This window comes from Anopheles funestus, chromosome 3RL (genome assembly GCF_943734845.2).
Source record: "Anopheles funestus chromosome 3RL, idAnoFuneDA-416_04, whole genome shotgun sequence".
Lineage (NCBI taxonomy): Eukaryota > Metazoa > Arthropoda > Insecta > Diptera > Culicidae > Anopheles > Anopheles funestus.
In genome coordinates, this window is record NC_064599.1 from 80,837,461 (window position 1) to 80,862,773 (window position 25,313).

Genomic DNA, 25,313 nt, shown 5'->3' on the forward strand with positions numbered 1-25,313 from the left:
TCCGATCGAACCGGGTGCGAGGAGAAGCGTTGATTTCTTGTTCATCAATTTGAACCAAACATCGAATGTGGTACTATTTAATGCAATCATGAGTTTAATTTAAGCCTGTTAGTGGTGTAGTTACACACTGTGTTGCGATCGTAGTAACCGCGATGCCACACACGAGATCACACTCCACCCGAGGACCCGAGCGTCAAGATGTCTGCCACGGTCTGGCACGGCTCGTGTATGCACATGTTCGCACACTTGGTTAGATGAAATCATCCGATCGGGGCGGATCGGAACCAGGCTCAATCGATTTGTAGCGCTGGGAGCATCAATTGGCACCGGGCCCTAACGGAGACTGTGCCAACATTGACGACAGTATGTCTCTCCCGTCGACCGAGTCCGAGATCTCCCATGGCGGCTGATTGCGGCCATCATGGACATACCGTCAGGCACGTAGACATGCACGTACAGCTGCCAGGCAAATCCTGTGCCAGGCCAGGCCAATCGAACCAATTGATGTAAAGTTCTAAGCCACCGAAAAGGGCCGGCACTCGGTAGCATGCGGGTCACCGCGATCAAGTTCACGGAAGATCGCAAGCATTACTTGATCTTTCTTAATTGGGCGACCGGTTCTGCACTGCACCGTACTACAACGTCACTGCCGTGTGTCCGGTGTGGAGGGGAAAGGCTGAAGAAAAACGTCCAGAAATTCATTTCCAACCACATCGTATGATCGGAGGTAATCAATTAGCTACTACAGAGTAGTGCGCTTAACTCACTGCGTCTTCTGTAAACTCTGAATGATCGGATGATCATATGCGTGAGAACAGCATATCTGATCGTGATGGATTCATTTCGGGTTTACAACCCCATATGATGCAAGAGTACATGCACCTACATACATCTCCATATCTCTGACACACCTCTCTTATCGCCTGTCGAAGTAAATCAATAGCTCGTACTGTTTGTGTTGAGTCGCGTGTTTCTCGCGCTTTTTCTTTCCTTTGCCGCTGCACTCCAATGTAGCACAAATGACGCAGCACACACACAGGCCGCTTATCAAGTCGTTCTGGAGCACACTGCATCAGCTTTAGCAGGATCCGCCATCATTTGGAGGACAAGTTCACGCAAACAGCGTTCTGAAATGACGCATTAAAATGACGTTTGATCGGCGCAATTAACGACGACAACTTGTTCCGAACTGGGCTACTGTAGACCCTTGCTGGTACAAAGCCTAAGTATGTTGTTTGTTTCAATATAATTGGTGCACTGTTATTGGACGCCACACAAGTCGGACGAGCCCCCACCGGATGGTTTGTGGAGTTTGTCGAACGTGTGGCACCATCAGAACCGGTATTTCTGCTGAAGTTCTTCGATGTAAAACAACAGGTATTTTGAAAACATCCGGGAAGGTAAATTAGTGAGGCCCGTTTCTGAACGTACTACTAATTGAGGTTATGCACTTTTTCTCACCAACTGCGCATGGTGAGACACCGAGCTTCCTAACACTTGACCTCATTTTCGTCCCACGATGTGCAGCTCCCTTATTTGACATAAGAATGTGAAATGCTTTATTGAACAAACAATTCTTTGAATTTCTTCACAAAACGAAACGCACACACACACATTTTTTTCCACCCATTGAAGCTTAACTACTTCGGCGCTGTCATCTCTTCCGACCACGTGGTCGATAGGCGGCGCCATTTGTTTTCCCTATTTGGCATAGGTTAGCCAGCTTAGCCAACAACGCAGACAACAACAAGCTGTGTTGGTAACGTTCGAGGAAGGTTCCCTCGGGTACAATATAGCGGCAAAGCAGAACGGACAGTTGAGATAAGTTAGAAACCTTACACAGGGTAGTGGAAGAATGAAATATTGACAAAATCCCCGTAAAATCGCTTTTGTTGTGCGTCAGGGGTTCGGAAGCGTCATCAACAAGTGCCGACAGTTACTGAGCTGTCGTAAAATGCACATTAAATGTACATACAACACATGGACAACAGTGCGGGAAGGCTTACACCGAGTGCGAAAGGGAATAAAGGCCAAAGGACGACCAAAACCAATCCGCAGGGAGCAGATTTACGGGTGGTCTGATCTCCTGGACCTTAATCGTCACACCACCAACGAGGAACGAATCTTGGTAAAAGCCAGAAAGCCAGAAGCCTCATCACCATCTTAAACGGAACGAGGAAAGGAAGGCAAATGTTCGCCAAACCGAGACACTGAACAAAAGAACATGGGACAGTTTTTAAAAACAAAAAAAGGTACAAAAAGGGTGTTTGCCTTTTAATGATGATTGGAAAGCACCTCGTACGTTCGGCGGCATCCGCAACGAATGTGCCGGTACTTTTCCACCCGGCACTCCTTTCCAGCCTTCCCTTTTGCATTGTAGTTGTGAATGATCGCACGTACGGATGGGTGGTGTAAATCTCAAAAGGGCGTCCTAATGACGCAGGTAGCATCTGACCGCTTATCGGTACTTCCAGGAACCAAATCGATCCGTAGGTGCGTATTGCCTTCTTTTTCCAACATTTCCCTCAGGGTCACCCAGCTCGTTCCTGGAAGAGTTGCAATTCCCGCGCATTCCTGGTGAAATAGTTTTGGATCGTCGTACTGTCAAGAATTCCACTGCCACTGCGTTCACAATATCGATCTATCCTCTTGAGCCAAGATCGTGTTGATCGTTAGATCTGTCACGCTTAAGACTGATCTTCATTGGCGAGAATACTATTTTTAACAATAATCGGAGGTCGTCGTCTACCGCTCTGCTGCAAGTTAACGGCTCAGACATCTCGCAGACGGTGTGACACAGATTTCCACGAAAATGTCCGCCGGTTGTTTACTAACCAAGAACGATCGTACCACGATCGTAGGTGGACGTCGGACCCTGTCACACCAGCGTGAATAGTAGCCAAATGATGTAGTGTCTCTTATACAGTTATGATTTAAATTTTCGTTTCAATTGCATCAGCCGAAATAGACCACTTTTACTGTGGAGGGACTTTTTTGTGAATGAACACGCTGTACAAAAATATTAGCCCAGGTAAACGAATGCGTACGTCTGGGTTACCATGCCCAGGTTACCGTTGAGGTAACCCAACAAAAAAACGGTACTCGGCAACTTGCCATCAATACCTCTCTATATAGGTCTTGTTGTGTTAACATAGGTGTTTTGGGTATTTCAACCTTTTTCTCGCTCTCCCTTTCTCGTTCCTTTACTTGGCCAGTGGTAAACTTTTGGTACAGTTCCAAGCGTTTGGCAAAGGGTCGTCGTATCTTTTTTTTGAACACCGTTTGCATTTACAGAGGTGTCGTTCTTGTACGGGTGTTGAAAAGGGAGCGTAAATAAATGCAGCCGACGGCATGCCGAAGGTCGTGTACGATGATTACCGGAACTTCGATGTTGCATCATCTAGTGATGCACGTGCTTGTTGCATACGTACTGTTTGCGACTAGCCAGGTGGCGGGTTAATTATGGCACACTGTGCAGAGAAATTCAGGTTGAAAAAGAACCACTAATCAGCAGGAACGTAGGTGTATAAAGTCATACAGAATTTAATGTTTTAGGCTACCACATTAATCCAAGTGATTAATCATTCGATCAATGGTCCAAGACCTAGAACATAGTTCAATGTCTCGAGATATATTGGGCATAGTTGTGATGAGGATCAAATCTGTTTGGATTTGAACTGACGTACCGTTTCATTGGTTGATCTACTAATTGACAGCATTCGTAAAATTAACTGTCAAATTAATACAGAACACAAAATGGGCTAAACTAAAACATAAATTATCCTATGTTTAAGTATAACTATGTACTATAATGTATATTAAAAATTTTGCTGAATATAATAACCGGTCATAGCAATTACGAACATCTGAAGTCTTCCCCAGCGCACAGAAGACTCGTTCTAGTGTCAGCTTCCCGCCCCCGGTTACTTGCAGTGTTTCCTTTTGCTTTATTAAGCTCAGAATCACGACTCACAAGCAGTATATCCTGTATTAAATGTTGACTAGTATGTCTGGTCCATCATCATCAGCATCGTAAAAATGGCCGTAACAACAACAAAAAAATGCATTATAACTTCCCTTTCCAGACCGAGACCCAAACCAACTTGGATGTGTCTTCATTCCTTGCAATCATTCGCCGAAAGGAACGGAAGGATACACTGCATCGGATCTACCAGTCAACCGGCGAAAGGTAAGTCATCATAACCGAGCGCACTCGTCGTAAAATGTTTTGCCTCAAATGAGCATAATTACGAGACAAACAACAGACACCGGGGAGAAAGGCTACAGAAATCATGCAACACACCACACACCACCGACGACTTCCAAATGGACAAGATCGAGCGAAATGAGCTCATTACGGGTGTGTAAAATTTAACTACCGCAAGCACTGGGAACGGGTTAGCATATTGCTTTCCGCGTCAGTTCACACCGGTTCCAAGGCGTAGCGGAACCGGACCTAATAAAAGACCGGGACCGATGGGTTGGCGAGTTCCCGAATCATGCGCGTCTCCTTATTTGATATTTCATTATTATCGGCATACTCCTTTCATCCGTATACTTGCCATGCTACCCTGTGGACAACTAAATTACAAAGCTCCAAAAATAGTACTAACTCCCAGGCGTCAAAATCGTTTTGCTTAGTATGCTCACTGGTGTTTTCCCTTCCCAGACGGAATCGAGCGTAAATTGAAAGCATAATAAGTGTTCCAATCAATATTCACCGAACGGGATGATATAATTCAATCAACGTCGTCCTACTAAGCGGACTATTGCGTTCCTCGATGCGTCATTTCCAAGCAATGTGGAATTTTTGTGATGGTGTAAAGGAAACAAATTCCGTACGGGAACCAAATCGGCAATTGATTTGATTGTCGCGGGAAATTCACACTGTCCGTAGGTTCGAAGTCCATTTCGTGGATTGATCCTGCGGCGAAGTTTGGTTTCGGAACGCAGTGATCGAATTACGTTAGAAGAAACAGCTATATGTGAGCGAAATAATGAAGCAGTACTTCAATAAGAACTATTTTAAATGGAGAGTTATCCAAAGTTTTTGCCAAGACCTCAACCCACTTCACTTCTGTACAAATCCTCTTAACGAACGATAATCAACTATTCGTATCAGTACCTTAGACGACCGATCGCTTCGGATCCCTTCGGAGAGCGTAACTGGCGATAGAGCAACGAAGAATCGAATTCCATCAAAAGTCGCCTGATAATTGATGTTATTGCGCATTAAGCAATCAACCAAAGGCGTACGAAGAATGGCACTTGATGTCCTTCCTTTTTCCCAACGCTCTCCCAGCGGATGACTGGTCCCGCCATAATAAAGGGCCAAAGGCGACACGTTTTGATCGTGCGTACGCGTCGATTGGACGATCGTCCAACCAACCTCGTTTCATTATCACAAATTAAGCTGCTCCCCTATCTGCTGGTCCTGGTCGCGTTGGAACATAAGGCAAAAAAACGACCCACTCTTCCCCACTGTACAAAATGTCCACTCACCGTGCAATGTTTTGTTTTGAGGTTAGGTCACGCTGACTCATGGTAGTGTCCTACCGGTGGCGTTTGTGTATGATGATCATGAGACGTAAATTCCATTTCGGGTTTTTTGTAATGCGTTTTTGAGATGCTATAGCCCCAGGAATGACATGCTTTCGGACAGCAAAACATGTAACGTCAGCGATCGTGTAGATCGCCCGCCAAAACAACGAAAGACTCAAAACAACACGCGACCTGCGTCACGGTATGGGACATGAGACATAAAAACCAGACACACACACACAAACTCTGGGAGTCTTCGATCAGTTTGGCACCGGGAATTGGCGGAGAAAAGGCAGAAAATTGTACGTAAACAAAGATATAAATTAATTTGCCGCTGATGCGTTCAGGTTTGTTTTGGGGAGGTGGCACACAACACACAAGCATTCGCGTTTTTGGGGTAGGTGACCTATTGCGTGTCTGATGTGTGTGTGTGTGTGTATGTTTTGTATTTATGATGTAAGGTCAAATGCAAGAGATACACGCTTCACAGGGGAATTGGGGAAAGCGGATTGTCTGACGATCGAGACGCCAAGAAGAATGGTGATCAACGATCATAATTTCCTGGATGAAGGGCAAGAGGTGTTTTGAATTGTACTACATCACTAGATTTTCAAGCACGTTAGCGCCATAGTCATAGTACATATAAGCAGTGTTGCCATCATCTGCCTTTATAAGAATAGGCTTTTACGAAAATTGATAAGTGTTCAGCGTAAATTTAAAATAATCGCCACCATTGCTCATTGATTGGATTCCAGATTCCAATCTCAGGATTCCAAAATTGGAACATTTTTCCCACAATATTTTGGTGGGAAAATCGTAACTTTTCTTAATGTCTACATCTGGCAGTGCTGCCAGGTAAAGTAGCACAAGAAACTGATTCTCTCACAGGTACAGTACCGTTCCAAAAATAGGGTACAGTTCGAGACAGTTTACTAACGGCTCTGTTCCCATGAAATTTTTGGTGGGAATGTTAGAGATTTTCATTTCCCTAATACCAGTGATGCCAGATAAAGTAGCACAGGAAACCGATCCTCGCTCAGGTACAGTGCATCTTGGAAAATGGGATACAGTCGGGATGCTACACTTATTCTTCCCTTGGATTTGTTTCTCCTTTCCTTCTTCTTTCTTCAAATGTGTCAGGGGTGACACAAAGTTCGATGTCTGGATTGTGGATATATAACGTTTAGAAACTAACGTAAGTTTTCAGCAACATACTTACCCATAGAATCAAGATATGGTCCTTTAACATTAAATTCTCACGCTTGTTTGCTTGGAAAGGCAATCCTCATGCAATTACTACAAAGAAATTTTACAATTTTTAAACTTTCATCATTGTTAAGCTTCCAGTGATAGTTGATGAATTTCATTGTACATTATTCTAATTCATTTCATTCATTTACCTTACATAACAGCGACTCAGTTTGTGCCTCAATCTTTCATCTTAATCACTTCGCTTCCACCACGCTTCCCGATTTGGTCAATCGTTCGATCAGGCTGGACACTCTCGCTCAATCTAATCAGTCATCCCGAACCGTATTTTGCCTGCCCAGCATCTTGTGCATGCCCATAAGCCACACGTGCAGTCGAGCACGTGATTGTAGCGTGCGTTGAAATGTTTATGGCCTCCGGTGCGTGGGGAAAGAGGAAACCGAGGGAAACGCTTCCCTCGAAAAAAGCGAAGAAACCCCACGAGCGGTATCTCTGTGAACTTACCAAACCCCGTTTTCCATTTTCCCCGGTTTCTCCCACCTTCTGGCTCATACCATTTCTCGAAACGAGGATGCATCCCCCGATTCACCGATGCATTCTAATCTTCTTCGAAACTGTGAATGAACAAAATCAATTTGTCGGCATTCTTCTCTTCTCTATCATTTGTTCACACGCTCTCTATCACACTTACAACTTGCCCTTCTGGTCCTGCCTTATGCACTTCGGTTGCAATCGAAAAAAAGGTAAAGAGAAGGAAGGAAGAGAGAGAGAGAGAGAGAAGGAATGAAAGAGCGAGAGAGTGCGTTCGGTTGATGCGTAACGCATGCCGATGGTGTTTCTACGCTCCGATGGCGCGCGATTGCCCTTCGCCGAGCATAGCGCGGTGCTGGTGCTGCTGGTCCGGCATAAATTGTTCCGATCCGGACGCACGAAGCTCATTCGTGTCCCAAACATCGAGATCAACACAGTTAACGGAAAAAGCCGGCGCTGTTTGAAGGAAGTTACAAAACCTGTAGGACCAAACGACGGTGTGACGCAGCGATAACGGAAAGCCACTATAGTTTGGCGCAAAATTTCAAAACCACCGTGTGATTGTGCGTTTGTAGAAAGCTGGTGCGTAAACAGTGTAAACGTGTTCTAAAAGACCAAGGTTCAAAGCAAGTTTGCTTTTGAAACGATCTATCTCTGATCCGTGGTAGTAGTCATAACGATCTACTAAAAAATATACACAAGTGACAGTTGCAATATGGCGCACAAATTAGTATCGTGTAGTGCCTGCTTGCTGGTGGCGCTGTTCGTGTTAAGTGCAGTGAACGTATCGAGACAAGCGTCGCTTTCACTACGGGTAAGTGTTATATGTAGTACAAACTTCACAACGGTTGCGAGTACCTGCTATATATCAATGGCTGTTCACAGTTGTGATCCAAAACTCTCCAATAAGTTTCGACGTAGAACAATTCCAATAAGAATGTAGGGGAAAAAACCACTACGCCTGAACCACCCTGTGCGGCGGTTGGTTACCCTGCTCATGTTCTTGACTTTGGTTCCAACGCAATAACCAACAAACTTGAGCTCCCACTGGTACGTCTCGCGTGCTTCCCACATTCCCCTTTCCCGAATGATCGTACACCAAAATATGCGTTGCTGCCCGATTTGTCTGACCTTCAGAATGATCCAATTCGACCGACCAAGCCAAAACAAACCCCACCTCCCTGCACCGTCCGTTCCGTTCCCTTGGAAGTTGATCCATCTTGTTCCCTACTCCTGTCGTGTTGCGTGTTGCGTGCTTCTGTTTCATCAATTTCTGCACCCTCCTTCGAAAAACTACCACATTACTGATGAGGAGACAACGAAGGAAACGATCCTCGGAAGAGAGAGATATATACACATCAAAAGACCGCCGGAACAAAACAAGAGACCAGTAATGGACCAAGGGCCCTGCTATTAGCTGGTATGTGGCGAGTTTTCGGTAGCAAATTGGTTTATGTAATAGGGCCCGGTTTCTTCAATTACTAAATTGGGTTTTGTCCACGAAATTGGACCCACCCTTAGCCGGGCCTCCCTTAGCGGTGGAAAGAGCTCTTGCTCTTGCTGGTTCTGCATCGTTGCAGTTGAATGCAGCGTTGGAAGATGGAAGCAAGAGATGCGATCATTTCACAACTGATGCAATTTTTTGGGGAAAATCTTTTCCGATCGTAACCTTGATATTGAAAAGCTTGATTAGGATTGTATTTCGAGTGAACTTTTGAATACCAGCTCTAGATTCCATGGATTCAGCATCACTGCGGAAAGTGATGCAATAAATAACTATAATTAGATGTGAGCTGTAATGCTACTTCATTAGCTAGTTCACAACAGCTTCATCGGGCCTTTAAACATCGTATTTAGCGATCCCGTATCACGGTAATAAGCCAAACACAACTCATTTACCCGATCTGGATGCAACTGGATGTCTTGTTCTAAAACTGACGTTGGTGGATAATTAATGTCCACTAATAGTACATCTTCAACATGTGTGGATCAAAAGCTTTACATGTGATTCCACTGTCCAGCTAGCTTTCTCGTATTGAACACGTCTGAAGGTTATTGCTTTTTTCCTATTGGGAACAAAAACCTTTTCCCCCTCTATTGAACTTGCCTTTTCTATCAGCGCTGCGGCAAACGTTGATACATAAATCGAGATGCATCGATTGAAGTATGTTACCGAGAAAAACAAATCATTTACTGACGAAACCCATTCCACCGCTCCGCCAGATCCGCCAGGACGCAATGCATGGTAGCGAAATTCTTGCGCCAATGCGTACCAGTAATTGGATAGCGTTCGTGGAAACAGTCAATATGAGGACGATGACAGATTTCATCTAAATTACTTTCGGATTCTGATGAATTTTGGCTGCACCAGCCAGTCGTTATTTCGCTGCCCGTGGAACGAACTTTCACCGTTCAACACTCACCTGATTTGGTTTTACTTTGTTTTCATTTCTTAGAAATTGATAACCTTCCACTTGAATTGCTCTGTGTCTGTATCACTTGGCATGGCTGCAGGTTTGCAGGTTCTTCGTTTTTTTTGGGAAAAAGTAACAAAAGGTATAAAGGTCGGTGGCGCTACTCCGGTGTTGCAGGCGTTAGCTATACGGCCGCCTATCAGTCCACGTTTACTCATTCATTCATAAAGTGAAGAGTAAACTTGTTTACGTCCTGCTTGTCGTTCGCGTGTCGTGCGCGTCGTCGTGGCGTTCGGCGGACGCGTACGTATGCAAATATGGTCGCGCGTTCGATACCTCTGTGCCACGCGCTTTTACGCCCGTTGTACCAAAGTACACCTCGGTATAGGGTTACGGTCCTGTCCCCTCATCCAAATGTGGCACAATAACGCTTTGCTTACTTCAATGTCTGGTGGCACCTCTCCTACCGCCTTTTAATACTAGATCCAGACATTTTTTTCTCTTTTTTATGTTTTACTGTGTCATCAAAATTTAAATGGTTGAATCGATCGTAAAGTCGAAAGTTCACAAGAAGAACCTTGGAGTTTTTTTTTTGAAATCCATACATTATTATGCTTTCGTGTTCGTCAGCCCGATTTCTGGAGAGTTAGTGCTCCATCAGTACCCAAGACGATCGCATAATGGCGTCTGCAGATTCCGAGATCACGATTGACACGCTTCGTGCGTCATTGGCGATCACGGTACGGCACGTTTGAGAGTCTACCGATGAACCGTGGCCACATGTTTACACATTGATTTATAGCAGCAACAGCTCAGCGGTAACCGTACTATTGATTCGTGATAAGAAACTTCCGTCAGCGTTAGCAGGAAGCGAGGCGAATTGATAGGAGAAGCGGTGAAGACAGCGATTCAACGATAGGCTAACATCGTCCAAGTGTTCTGTGTGGACAGTGAGCACGAGACTTGCATATGCGCACGCTTGGACTCATTTGTAGGTTGCACCGGTCCTATCATTATGTCGCTTTATTATCAAGTTTAAAGCTAAGAGTCTGCTGATGTCTTTAACTCCATTTAGATCTTTTTAGTTTAATCGTTGAGATCCACCAATTTCGCAGATCACTATATCAGTTTCCTTTTTATTTCTCTTATACGTACAGGTTTTATCACGTGGTGAGCGATCTGTTTTCAACCAAACGCACAGCAACAAGACGTGCGAAGGCAATACGCCGTGCGGTTGGGCAGTTTACGTTCCGTCAACAAGAGCGATCGATAATTTTATGAAAAATACGTAAGTATTGTACAGCTTTACGACACAGAAATCGCGTGGTCTCTGTTCGTTATGTCCACTTGCTTCAACTCTTCGAAAATCTCTTTTCTCCACGTTTCGCGATAGGTGCGATTGTGAGAAGCTGAAGCAGTGCGTCCGAACGGATGATGATGTCTCGATCAGTGCGTACGTCTACCGCTGCCGGGAGCATCCGGCGAAGGCAAAGTCCGTACCCGCGTCCTGATCAACTCACCCGGACGCCATCATGTATTGAAATTCCACCGTGGCAGCACGCCCCAGCATATTACGTCCTGTGAAGCCGGCTGCGTGTGTGCATACTATGTAATTACTAAACATCTAAACCTCTAAACATATTACAGCTAAAGGAAAAAAAGCACTTTATAACTTTACCCGCTGATAAGCAGCGCCGCAGTGCATGTAGCAATGTAAGAACTTCAAAAAAACAATATTTTAATAATGACGCGCGAATGGAAAACGCAATTCACCGTTTTGCACCACCGAATCGGTACGGTTGATGGTGCAATATTTAAAATTTATTTATATTCGCTTACTTGTTTACTCGTTTTAAAAAGAAAAAATCTACGTTTCATTGTTGCGTATCTTGCTTTATGTCCGTTTTCCCCACCCAGCGCCTTGGATGTCAGCAGTGTTTATGGAACATGGTTTAATTATTTTATATAAGCTAGATGTAACACCTAAATATGCTCATTACACATCTACATCGGAAAAGGGAAAGAGGTAGAACCTGGTTTAGGCTCCGTCTTCGCACCATTTGCTCTACAAGACGACGCGTCATATTGACGCCATCTGCTCACGTTCGGTTTAACCCTGTCTGACCTACGACTCGGCACATACGCGCTATATCGTCACAATATTACTTTACTATCCCGAGCCCCCACTAAAGGCCCAACGCCAAAAACCCAATTTGTGTCATGAGTAGTTAATGGTGGTCCATGGTTATTACAAGGACGTTAAATAAACCACTCCCTATCTTTGGAAAAGACTTGACTAACTATACTGTAGAACAAGCTGCAAAGGAGCAAAAAAGGCACGCATCGTCCTGATCTGAATTTGTGTACTAACGTAAAACGCAGGAAGCTTTTGTGTGCTAAAGCTCGAGGTAGCCTAAGTAACGCAAACGTTTCAAAAGTTACTCACTCCGTACCAGAATCAAAATCAAATCCATCAGTTCCACTCGTCTAGTTGTGTAAGGAAATATTAGTCAGTAAAGTGGATTAAAGATTCTTCTATGAGAAACAAAATACATAATAGGAAACACTCCCCGGTCGTGTTCCCTTCCGGAGCATAGGTCACCTGTTTTTGTTTTTAAAATTCACGCGTACTTAAAGACGATGCACAGAACCGCCGTTGCTACAGTGCAAAGGAATTAACGATAAGCATTCAATCACGAATGCCGCTTTGTAGGAAAGACACGCACGAAACGGTTAACTAGCTGCTCCTACGACTACCGTACATCTTCTATACATCAGCCGTAACACAATATGCACAAATATGTAATACCGCAATACCGCTTCAACAGATGCAACAGGCTTTACAGTCAGTATTCAACACGTTTCAACTCAAAGGAAAAAAATACAGTTGCTACTCCATATTAGTGTTTGCTATAATGAGGGATATCCAACGATACCTGGACAGTACGATCAGATCTACGGATCTCTACAAACAGGCATAACTAGTAGGTCGACTACATATTATGAAAGAATTTAAACATGATGAAATAAACACCTAATCAGAAGCAGCCAGCTACAAACACGCCTGTTACTCTTAATTATGTAAATCCGAATAACACATTATAACATTTACCACACAAAACAAGCAAAAACAGCGATAATTGTTCGGACCCGTCTAAACTGCTTTAAGTTGGTCTCTACCGCCATGGGCAGGAGGGAACACACAGGGGGATTTACATTACATTTTGTTTACTAAGCTTTGCTTTTTTTTCTCGTATCCCGATGTCTTCTAATCAACGTACAAACGTGCGTGTTGGCGCGGTTCTTCCGGCTTGGTAGGGTAGAAAATTCCAGTACAAAACAATACCGGCCTAGCTCCACAAACTTTTCCACAGTTTGTACGAAGAGATACTACGCAGATCATGGTACGCATGATTCACGGCCCTCGCCGCGTAGCCTTGAAACGGCACCGGAGAAACAGGAAAGGGACGGTGTCACAAACCCACAACCCCGGTGACCGATTAGACATGATCCGACAACGGGGAGCTGAGGGTTGCTCAAGGCAGCAGAGGGAGTGTGGCTAACATGATAAGGCAGTTCCAGTTAAGACCCAGATTGTTGACCCGAATAGTGCGTTCGGGTACAGGAGTACTCCGATTTCGATCGGTTTCTTCTGGTTTGGAGTTTTTGAAGTACATTAACAGTTAACAGGATGCAGTATCTTTCTGCCTTACTTTTTTCGCTCAATAATTCATCAATGAGAAATTCTGGATGACCCCACCTCACGGCCGTGCGGTTAATGGCCGCTCAACATCCGATCAAAGACGCACATTTCTAATTCGTCTTAGGACTTAGACAACAATCTGAGGACATCGAACATCGAGCGTGTGAATAGCTCGCAAAGGCTCGTGCAGCTTCGAACCTATCGCTCAGTTATGCTACACCGATTGATGGACAGTTTGGACGGACGTGTCATAGCATTGATCAGTCACTATCGCGCGCGCGCGCGAACACGCTCGTACGATTATGGCGATAGGGATATTGTGAAACTTTCTTCTTCTGCGACTCATGCTACTATCAGCAGCGGCGTATAGTACAAAGCGTTTCACAGCTCCATTGACGTGTTCGGTGTCTTTCGTCGCCTTACATACTTAAACAGTCTCACTAAGGACCAAAGTTCACTAGTCGCTAGTACTACTGCTGTTGGGGCTGTTGCAATAAGACGAAATGTTTCAATGGTCGACACGGGCTATTGACACGATCTGTTCGGGATTTACTCCTCAATTCGGAATATCCGCCTGTGCTAATCGCGCACCTACAGAGAGACACAGTGCGAGGTCATTGAATGGTAATGGTCTGATGAAACTGTTATACCAAACAGGATCGGTGAAATAACAGGCTACGAGTGCAGATAACAATTTTGCTGATTGACGCAAAAAAATTCATTCAAGACAAGCAATGCAATATATTTGTATACCGCAACGAGAGAGGTATGCGAAAGCCACAAATAACTGATCATTTGATATGATTGATGTAGTCTATCGTTTTCCAAACTTTAACTAAAAGCCCAACTCGTGCTTTATACTTTCAATTATTTTAACAAAACTTTTCTATAAATCAAATATCAATAAAGGTTAGTTTGCATAACTATAATTTCCTCTAGTTTTGTTGAATTTCATAAAACCGCCCTTTCATGCTTGTAACGGGCAAACCCAACCGTTACTTACATTGTAATATTTAAATTTCAAAATAATAAATAGAATAATAAAATGTCAAACCGTTCCAAGTGATGATGTTGCCATCCCACTGTTCGGACCTGCTGTCTTTGTATCGTTCTGTCAAACTGTTCAATGTATTCGTGTACCTCTTCACGGAGTGTATGTTTTTTCCCCATTGTTTCTAAGTTAATTTACACGCAAATTTTCACGGGTTTCTTGCTCTACAGTTCGAGTATCTTTAGTCTCGTTTATGTTAAAGTATCATACTAAAAGCATATTTCGTTCTCTAACCGAACCAAGAAGCACCAAATACCGCACGTATTTCAGTACCAAGTTTCCCTTTCTTTGTGTGAAGAAAAGTCGTGAATTTTCACACCGTCTGTGTGTTTTTTTCCGCAAACAAAAGCGACCCATGTCGAAGGGCAACGTAGATTAGAAATCCGTTTTTGCTTCGATCCGTGTCTAGTGGTTCCGACTCCGGCACAAGATGGGCAATACGGACACGAAGCTAAACTTTCGCAAAGCAATCGTACAGCTGACGAGCAAAAGTCAGGTGAGCTGGTGTTTCTTTCTCTGAGGCAAAATTATGCAAAAGAAAACAAAAAAAACATACACACAACATTACAGCATAATGTTTGCGCGAGGCCAAATGTTGTCGACGTGACCTCTTGCAATGTTTTTGTGTAAAGGCAACGCGTTCGCTTCTTTTATTACCCACTGACTAACATATGTTTTCTGCTCCTCAACCTCCCACGCAAATGGAACCACCCATCCACCCACCCACACGCTGTGTACGCTGCGCGCCGTCATAATCATCGTCTTTTATTATCGTCGACGCCACGCCAGCCGATCGATGCGAGTGATGACGCATTTTGGGAGCAGTTCTGGTGCGAACATAACACACCGGTGCAGGATGTGTTTGCGCTGGTACCGGCGAACGAGATACGCAAGGTGCGAGATGTAATGCCGAAGAATTTGGCCACGCTCTGCTACAAGGCGACGGAGCGGATGGTACGGGCGGTGGATAACAGCTGTCGGACACAGGGTGAACAGCAGACGGTACTGAACTGTGTCCGCTTGCTAACACGTATCCTGCCGTACGTGTTCGAGGATGTCCAGTGGAAGGACTTTTTCTGGTCGTCTCTTCCGTCGGGCAGCGAGAAGGAAGAAACCGGTTCGGTTCCATTGGCCCAGAGCTTGCTGAATGCCATATGTGATCTGCTCTTCTGTCCGGACTTTACCGTCGTCGGGTATCGCAAATCGGGCCCGGAAAAGGCGGAAGAACTGAACTCGATCGATAGCTGCGAGTACATCTGGGAGGCCGGCGTAGGTTTTGCCCAATCGCCACCCCGCAACGGTAGTATGGATTCGAGGCGTACGGAGCTGCTGAAGCTGCTGTTGACGTGCTTCAGCGAAACCATGTACCGTCCACCGACGGCCAGCGATGAACCGAACCGTTGGATCGTACACTTTACCAGTGCGGACAATCGGCATGCGCTGCCCCTGTTCACCTCGCTGCTGAACACGGTCTGTGCGTACGATCCGGTCGGTATCGGTGTGCCGTACAATCATCTCCTGTTCACGGACACGCTCGAGCCGCTGGTTGAGGTTTGTCTGCAGATCTTAATCGTCACGCTCGACCATGACATTACGAGCAATGGGCCGGCACAGTCGTCCGCGTACATACACGACGACAGTACGATCGCGGACAATCTCTTCATCAACTATCTGTCGCGCATTCACCGGGATGATGATTTTCAGTTCATACTGAAGGGTGTGACGCGCTTGCTAAACAATCCGCTGGTGCAGAGCTATCTGCCAAACTCGACCAAGCGACTCCACTGCCACCAGGAGTTGCTGGTGTTCTTCTGGAAGATTTGTGACTATAACAAGGTAAGGCATGCAAGGTGTAGCAGGGTCAAAGCAAGCGTCATTCAACGTATCCTTTTTCTCCTTTTTGGACAGAAATTTCTCTACTTTGTGTTGAAAAGCAGTGACGTGCTGGACATACTCGTACCGATACTGTACCATCTCAATGATTCCCGTGCCGATCAATGTAAGCACTACGAATGCTTCCCGCGTGCAAACTCAACTTAAACGAATCTTTCTAAATCTTCCAGCACGCGTTGGACTGATGCACATTGGTGTGTTCATTCTATTGCTGCTATCCGGCGAGCGTAACTTCGGCGTCCGGCTAAACAAACCCTACACCGCGACCGTACCGATGGACATTCCCGTGTTTACCGGCACACACGCGGATCTGCTGATAACGGTGTTTCACAAAATCATTGCCACCGGGCACCAGCGGCTGCAGCCACTGTTTGACTGTCTGCTGACGATTCTCGTGAACGTTTCGCCGTACTTGAAAACACTCTCGATGGTGGCCAGCATTAAGCTGCTCCATCTGCTGGAAGCATTCAGCACACCCTGGTTCCTGTACTCGGCACCGTCGAACCATCATTTGGTGTTTTTCCTGCTGGAAATCTTTAACAACATCATCCAGTATCAGTTCGACGGGAACTCGAACCTGGTGTACACGATCATCCGCAAGCGGCAGGTATTTCATGCGCTCGCCAATCTTCCTACGGATGCGGCCGGCATTGCGCGATGTCTCAGCAACCGTAAAGGTGGCAGCGGAGGTGGAACGGGCGCCGGTGGTGGAAGAACGGGTGGTTCTAGTCAAGGGTCCGGCTCGAGAAGTCTGGCCGGGCACGATGATGCCGCTGATTATCAGCAGCGAAAGGCTGCCCTCACTGCAACCGGTCCCGCTGGCGGTTCCATCGCAGGCGATGAAAGTGAGGAAGACCGTGTCGTTACACGAACGGGGCGGCTCGCTTTGCGCGATGCGGATAGCGCAAGCGAACGTGAAGAGGACGCCCGGATCGGTGATGAGGATGCGCGTAGCGATATTGTTGAGGAATCGATGGAAGGTTCGCGACCGGCGCAGGAAGCCGAACCCGGTACGTTGAAGGCCACGCTGCTCGATACGCCCAATCTGGCACAGATCACTGAACGGGAATCGGCACACCCGAGCGATCTCGCTAGCCCTTCATCGCCGGATGTGCCGACAGTGGCGGAAAAGACAGTGACCGCAAGCGATGAAGAGGAACCGGAAGCCAATGGTACCAACAAGGGTGCTGGTACGGATTCGTCACCAAGCAAAACGCCTTCCCCACTGAGACGGTCGGTGGCGCAGCGTGGAAGCTTGCGCGTTACACCTGCCCCGGTGCACGGCGCCCAGGTGAAACAGTGGCAACCGGCACCGGAATGGGTACAATCGTGGCGCTCGAAGCTACCGCTCCAAACGATCATGCGCTTGCTGCAAGTGCTCGTACCACAGGTGGAAAAGATCTGCATCGATAAAGGCCTTACCGATGAGTCGGAAATACTGAAGTTTCTGCAGCACGGTACGCTGGTCGGTTTGCTGCCGGTGCCGCATCCGATCTTGATACGGAAGTATCAAGCGAACGGTGGTACAACGGCCTGGTTCCGCACGTACATGTGGGGCGTTATCTATCTGCGGAACGTCGATCCGGCCGTCTGGTACGATACGGAGGTGAAACTGTTCGAGATACAGCGCGTCTAAGGCCCGGGACACACTGGTAAGCGTGAATATAGTTCTTATTCGATACTAACCAACCCATCAACTTCATCTCGTGGTGTAAGCTTTTCTAACGTTGTTACTATTTCGGTACCGAAGGTTAAAGCATGATGCCTTTGAATGTAGCATAAGAGATAGAATCTGTAGCAGAAAGTTAGGAAAGATTTTCCAACGGAAACAGCGGCGAAAATGCGCCGTACTTCAGCATTCAAATCTGACCAGACCATTCCGTCTAATCGCCATTTGGGAAGGAAAAACCAAAACGTAAAAACTAAAACAAAGTAAGATATTCCCGCAAGTGAAGGATGCCACGTTTGACCGATTTTTTAACGCTTTTCTATCCACCATTAGTTTGTTTGTCCGCTTAAACTATCAATACGGAAGCTTTAAAGTAGTATGCAACCAGTGCAGCTTAAAACTCCTCCATGTTTGTCCTCTTTTTTTGTTGTTGTCGGGCAGAGCATTGCCCTTTCATGATAATAAACTGAATAATAATGAAACATGCTAAATCCCTATAAACTTTGTAAAGAGGCTTTGATAAATACACAATGGCACGCATATTCGTGTGAAGCATAAGAGTTTACGTAAACGAGCAGTTTAAGCATGGTTAATGGGGAAAAGGAAGCTGTTAGAACAAGTGTCAGGGTAAATCAGATAGCAAGAGGAAGAAATTGGGAGACGTGCAAAACGTATCGGCTGACACGTATGTGCTGACGTAGCCACGTAACTTAAACCAATCAAATCTATATAACAACATTATTACATATACAAACCATACAATATATCAAATGTACGTGCGTGACGAAGGGGTGGGCACGTTTGCGCTTTCCCCGTGTTATCGCACGAAGACTGTGTTAAATTAGTTGTTTTATCGTGGCATAAAAAATATTGAGAATCTTTGTCTGTTGTCGCATGTTTAAATTAGGGCTTTTGTGCCACATAACCCGCTGCCCGGTCTGCTTAGGATTCGAACCCGCGAGCTGCGGTTACATAAAACATAAAATATGTGACAGAAACTTAGCATAAAAACACCCCAATGTTTGGTGAAAAATTTTCTACGCAGTGGCCGGGGCCAGCAAAAAGATTACGGTGTGACTGTATTGGTCGGGCTGGCACTGGCAGTCCACTCCGGGACGCTATCCCACTACTGCTTGCCGCGGAGACTCTTAGCTGCTGGTTTTCACCCCTCGCTCGGTGTGTCTCTCCTTAGCCAACCTGAATGTCTCGGACTCCTCCGTGACACCCATATTGACGGCCAGCTTAGTGCGGACGTCCCGTCAACATGGCCTGGTCCAGCACACAGGACTCCCGCCCTCAAATCAGTCCGTAATCCGACCCACGAGTAGCCGCGTTACAGGAGACGCCACGCTCCCAGTCGAGAATGCGTACGCTAAAACTCGTACCGATGTTTCAGCAAGCGCGTGTTTATGCTCTCCCTTCTATGTTGTGTCTATTTTTAGAAACACAGCAGCCAGCACCACCTAGCGGTAGCGATGTTGACAACGAGCGCTTGCGTGCAAGTTGAGAGAAAGAGCGCGAGATTGCATACGATGCAATGGCACACGCTCGATTATCCGTGTTGGAAAGAAGCATAACCAAATGTTATTGAACGATCACTTCATACTTTTAGAATTCGAAGCATACCGATCGTATTGGTTGAAATTGATAATATTATTTGCATTTCAAAATAATTACACGCGAAAGTGTCTGGTCGGATGATGATAACTTCTTTTCGTCATTCAAAGCTCGTCGTTATTTCTTCATTTCGGATTTTATGTCATTATTTGACATACAAACATGCAAGAACATTTAAAAGACGAACGATATAATTTTCACAGCATAAACTTTTATTTTCTTAATATATAGGACAGTATCCAGTAGAACAAGATTAGTTAAACAGTTTAAGTCGAAGGTGTTTAGTTTAGTTTTGTATTCTAATGTCGGAGAAATTTTCTACAGCATTTGGCATGTCTAATTGCTGCCCGTTTCTTCAATACACTAGCGGAAATAATTATAAAGACAGTTGTATTTTCATGTAAATAGGGGATTGATTGTAGTATGTAAAGTAAAACATTAATGTCATACATAAAATTCATTGCAAAAGAAAGCATATTTATAAAACAACTACAATTGATTTGTTGGTTGGCAAAAGATGTTTTTGAGATTCCTTGTGCGATTTTTGATACGGCGTTGAACGTGTCACGTCCTCTAATTTACATCAATGTAGATCATGTAACATGTAAAAAGCAGAAAGAGTTATTTTAAGAGAGTGCTTGAAGAACTTCAAAACACTGAGCCGACATTAATATGTCTTTATAGTTATTAAAAGGAAAGGAAAACATCATTTCTAAACCAATATTTTTTTGTTAAAATATTAAACCATAAAAAACACAAGGTATCTTTATAATTATTTTCGTGAGTGTATTTCACAACATGCTTTGTTTCATTTTACACATGTGATTGGTTTTCATTGCATTCTTTTGATTTTTTCTCTTGTTATATATTGCTAACCGGTTTATATACATTGCTAAATATTAATTTTCGTTATGTACAAAAGAAAACGTTTACGCGTTCGTCGTCAAAATGTTTACAGATCTCGCTTAGTTAATGTACACTTTTTACAATATGCTGTAGTAGTAGTGTTAAAAAGCGCAAAGAATCCTACGTTTGTTGAAGAAAATGATTCTCCTTAGTTGTGCGTGAATCTCAAACACCTGTAGGAATACATCCAATCTATAAAGATAGCTTAGTGTACACGAATAAATACGTAATTAGCTTGGCGAGGACTTTGCTCATCCTTTCCAAAGAGGTGCACTAAGATCTGCTGGTTGCATGCGTTGTTTTAGTAAGTTTACGTCATGGAATCTATTACTAATGTTGCCCTACCGTCATATACACACACACATAGAAAGCTTATATCGATACGTCTAAACATTTACTAATACTTCTACCCTTCCGTTAACTTTATCCTACTACTAGCTCAGATCAACATATGTGGATGCATGTTGGCGTGGTTGTTTGATAAATACTCGGTTTTGCGTTTGACAGTCGCACGCGATCACGTCCTTACGGTACTAACCGTCTACCTTAGCTAACATCTTACTAACTATCCCGATTTACTTTGATCACCGTTTAGTCCAGTTGCTTACGAAGCTAATAGGAATACGTTTGAACTGTGTTCCTCCCCCGAAGGTTTAAACCCGGGCGACGTTCGCTAAACAGTATAAATAATGTCACACTCATGCCGAGTGTTTTGAGGATCACTACTACTAAACAAAACGTAGCTACTACATTTCGCAAGAAACAGGCAATAAATAATTCTTTAACACAGGGTTTCTAAAGTATTTTTAGACAAGCTATGTCGCATTTTAAGCATACTTAATGAACTCACAGTGAAACTAAAGAAGAATTGTTTGTAAGTAATGTCCTTTTTGAATCCCTTTCGACGGAAAAATGCGTTTCTGTAATGTCTGAATCTGGACTACTTTTCCATGTGTCACATTCCCTCGAAAAAGATACACTTTAAAGTTCTTCATGCTTACTAACGCACTTCCACTTTGGTTCCACTATCGTTTACTAAGCGTGTGTAAAATCGCTAAAAACTAAATAGAGCAGTTCGTCCTTCCCCCGCTGCAAACGCCATTGTTTAAAACTTTCTATTGTCCCGCAAGTGTGCCCGTTTCCGACGTATTTTCTTTTCGCATTTGTTCCACCAGGTCCGTTTCACGCACACCGTTTCCGGCTTCAGCACGAAACACTTCATCTGGACGATGTTGAAAAACAGCTTGCCGACCAGATTGGCATCACTGGAGTCGGCCATTTTGAGACAGGTACGAAATCTGTGAACAAGTGCAGAAGAAAGGTAAGCAAAAAAAATATTAATTACAACAGTTTTTTTAATTGTTGACATAATTGTTTAAATAATAGACAAGAGAGAGAGAGCGAGAGAAAAACACAAGAGAAACGTAAAATACTGCTTGTTGTATCTATAATAGAAATGGGATGGAAACAAAAAAAGCTAATTAAAAAGACAACGTAAAGAAAACAAAATGAATCTTTCGGAGATGTATCCATAATTCTTCTGCTTCGCTGAGGAATTGAACATACGTGCTATAAAAATCTAATCACTTTATTGCACATGTTTGACATATCTCTTTGTCCCGGGATAGATTGGCCATGTCCTCATCGATCCGTACATCGTCATCCTCCCTTTGGAATGCACACTGTTGTGTCTGTTTTTTTGTGTGTTAGAGATCTTTAGGACGATTTTGAGCGATTGCCGTTCCCAAAATGGAACACGGTGACAGAAGCAATAAAGATAACAATCTGTGATTATTATTTTTTTAGAAAGCGTTGATGATCTTTGATGTGACGTTTTCTTTCTTCTTTTTGTGCTGGAGAAACTAGACACACCTACAACAAAACTACGCCAGGGGATGATCAACAGCTGTGACAGAATCTAATTTCTTAAACGGATTAGAGTCTAGATACTTATCGCTGGGAATTACTGAGATGGATTCCAACCTGAATGGTGTTTACGTTAAGTGATTCTCGTTTTACATTAAACTCGTGGTTTATGTGCTCATTTCCAATGGGTTTTGCGTTGCAAACGTATTGTAAAAGAATGGAAAAATGTCTCAAAACCACAAAGAACTTGGCCAATGTGTTGGAAATCTCAAAATCGAACAATAGAAAAAACACAAAATAAATCGTCACCTTTATGGGACATCTTTTTGAATCATTTGAGGATAGATTTTTTTTTTTGAAACTTTACACCTTGGTTCTTGCCGTAAGAATATTACCAAGGACGGGATGATCAAAGTTCTCAACTAAATCACCACCATCCGGCAGTTTGTGCGACGTTCGACGACAGACCATTGCGCAATGCGATTTTATGATTCAACGAAATAATCGCCATCACAAGCCTGCCGAACACATAAAACTGCCATTAGCACTCATTGAATTGTGGTGCGCCATTCCCTCGAACATGTTCCAACTCCGGGATTGAAGGCCGGACACTGCAAAAGGGATCAAAAACTACGACTAAACTCCTGTTCCAACGCGAAGGACTGCCCTAAACGTCGAACATCGCGAAAAGTAGGAAATTTACTGCAATCGAAACGGAAGCAATTAAGAGAGCATCACGCGACGTGTGTCCTGTGAACGTCATTAAGCTTTAACGAATGTCCCCAACGAATGGGAAGTGGTATTAGATGAGTATTCGTAAGGGGTATCATCACATTGCATAAAAATCACGCCGCGTAAGTGTTTTAACTCATTGCTTTTGTTACTCTATTTAAGTTAAAATGATATCCACAAAACAAATAGCGGATATCGTAACTCAATCTGACCACTCTTATTGCACAAACTGCTCAAGATTGTCTTCGACGACAAACAACCGAAAAAGGGGTTACTGCAAAGGTCTGCCGTTGACATTTTTATGGCAGAAAGACAGCACAACTGAAGACTGTAAATGAATGTCGTCTTTGATGCCCCTCTCAAGTGCAACCATGTTCAGTCGGATGCATCATTTTCCTGGACCTGGTTCTGTTGTACAGGTGCGAAAAAGGATGAACCAGAAAAAGGGTAAGAAAACTCCCTATTACATGGATTTAAAAAGCAATTCCAACTTGTTTCACTTGCTCCTGGAAAGAGCATCCTTTTTTCTCTGTTGTTAACTATGAGAGTTTTTTTTAAAGAACGGAACAGTTCCACAAAAGGACGACAAATTCTTCCACTTTTCAACTGTGTCCCTAGGTTGTCTGAATGTTGGGAAGAGATGCTCCCACATATCATTCCCACTGGTAATGGTTCGAAACAAATGCTCCTAAAACGCCCCCAAGAGTAATGCCAGATTGCGAAAACCATTTCACCGGGTGAGAAGTTTGTGATTTTAATTAAGATCTAACGAAGAAATTGAAAAACACACCATTTAAAGTGCGGAAGCAGCGGAAAGATGAACGGGACCATTTGGCGAAACTTGCAAAGAAGTGAGTGGATAAACGTGTGCTGTTGATTGAATGGGTTTTAAAACACAAACCAGTTCTGTATGTAACTGGTAATGATTTGTTTGCTTCTCAGAAGGTAATGCTGTGTTTATGTTTTATCAGTCGAATCGGTCAAACACTTAGCCGGGCTTTCTTTGTAGCGTGAAGTAGAAATGCTTCTTTCGCAAGAACTGCCATCGTTCGTGGAGAACATTTATTATTGTCACTTGAACGCGTCGCGTCATTGTTGGACACGTTTCGATGACACAATTTTCCTGCTTCCTGCGAATTTCCTATGATTTTACAATTGATTTTGAACGATAGTTATTTTTCTACTTGATTCATTATTTGTACGATTAAAGGCACTTTCTCAAAAACGCACATGAAGAAATTACGTTATGGCAATGTTTATCGACGTTGCATCTTCAAACAATTCCGTCCGTTGTTGTTCGTCTTATCTACCGTAGCATTTTAAGGGGTTTTCAATTTTAACCATACGTACGTACATTCCCAAAGCACCGAACTATAATCAATCAAACGCACCGAAAAGAGAAAAAATAACAAATTTGTACACCCATCGTTCGATACGCTTTCCCAATAGAATATGACAAATTTATCTATGATCTAGCGCGACCGCTAGAGGGAACCGTTCCCTGGACCAGCTGCTATCGACGGCTACCCTTAACGTGTGGTTCCTGATGCTTGAGTAAGCAATCCCTGCTCCCATTTGAAGTGCGAACCCCGACCCCAAAAGCCAGAACTAAAGCGGGTCAGTCAAGAGGTAGCGATTGGTTCGGAAATCAATGACAGATGTCCACTTTTCAGCCCTTTGCGCGTAGCCGATTCACCACGAACACTAGAGCAATGCCTTTTGTAACACTCCGGGATATGCGGTGGTCGTTGCCAATCTAGCAAATTACCGGAAACAGTAGCAACGGAACAAGCTATACCATAGCGCTTACAAGCGACGTCTAGGCGAATCGGAAGAGGAGGTACATCTTAACTGTTCTCGAGAGTCGGCTCGAGTGGTATCACTTTCTTGCACGCTTCCTTGCGTTCACACCCCGAACACGAACTCTGGTTTATTCTAGGCCTAGCGGAAGTTCTTTCCCCTTACTGTAACGAATCGCCCAAGGGTCGGGTTCCTGAAAGGTGCTACCACCGTATTTATGCGAAACCATAAATTGCAGACACAATGGTGAATGCCCGCACGTGTATCTGGAGGTTTCAAAAATTTTGCCGGACAACTGCGCAACTACATACGAGATTGTTTTTTTTTATCTTAACCGGAATAGTCAAGACATTCTTAAGAGATGACGGATACACACACACA

The 25,313-nt window shown here is 44.2% G+C and overlaps 3 protein-coding genes across 5 annotated transcripts in view; 2 read left to right on the plus strand and 1 right to left on the minus strand.

The window, feature by feature from the left end:
* Nucleotides 1-7,635: 7,635 nt before the first annotated feature.
* Nucleotides 7,636-12,754, plus strand: LOC125768070 (uncharacterized). The gene is made up of 3 exons (XM_049435256.1): nt 7,636-8,095; nt 10,853-10,983; nt 11,089-12,754. The coding sequence occupies exons 1-3, from the start codon at nt 7,997-7,999 to the stop codon at nt 11,204-11,206; spliced, it is 348 nt and encodes a 115-aa protein (XP_049291213.1). The 5' UTR covers nt 7,636-7,996; the 3' UTR covers nt 11,207-12,754.
* Nucleotides 12,755-14,377: 1,623 nt separating this feature from the next.
* LOC125768053 (protein HID1) lies at nt 14,378-18,852 on the plus strand. Its single transcript, XM_049435202.1, has 4 exons — nt 14,378-14,945; nt 15,239-16,285; nt 16,358-16,448; nt 16,513-18,852. The coding sequence occupies exons 1-4, from the start codon at nt 14,880-14,882 to the stop codon at nt 17,976-17,978; spliced, it is 2,670 nt and encodes an 889-aa protein (XP_049291159.1). The 5' UTR covers nt 14,378-14,879; the 3' UTR covers nt 17,979-18,852.
* A 219-nt stretch (nt 18,853-19,071) lies between these two features.
* LOC125768061 (uncharacterized) overlaps nt 19,072-25,313 on the minus strand; it is a 29,348-nt gene continuing 23,106 nt past the window's right edge. For all 3 annotated transcript variants that reach the window (XM_049435232.1, XM_049435230.1, XM_049435231.1), the window contains one exon: nt 19,072-21,832. In XM_049435232.1, the coding sequence (XP_049291189.1) occupies nt 21,640-21,832 (193 nt within the window). In that variant the 3' untranslated portion in view covers nt 19,072-21,639. The remainder of the gene's footprint in view (nt 21,833-25,313) is intronic.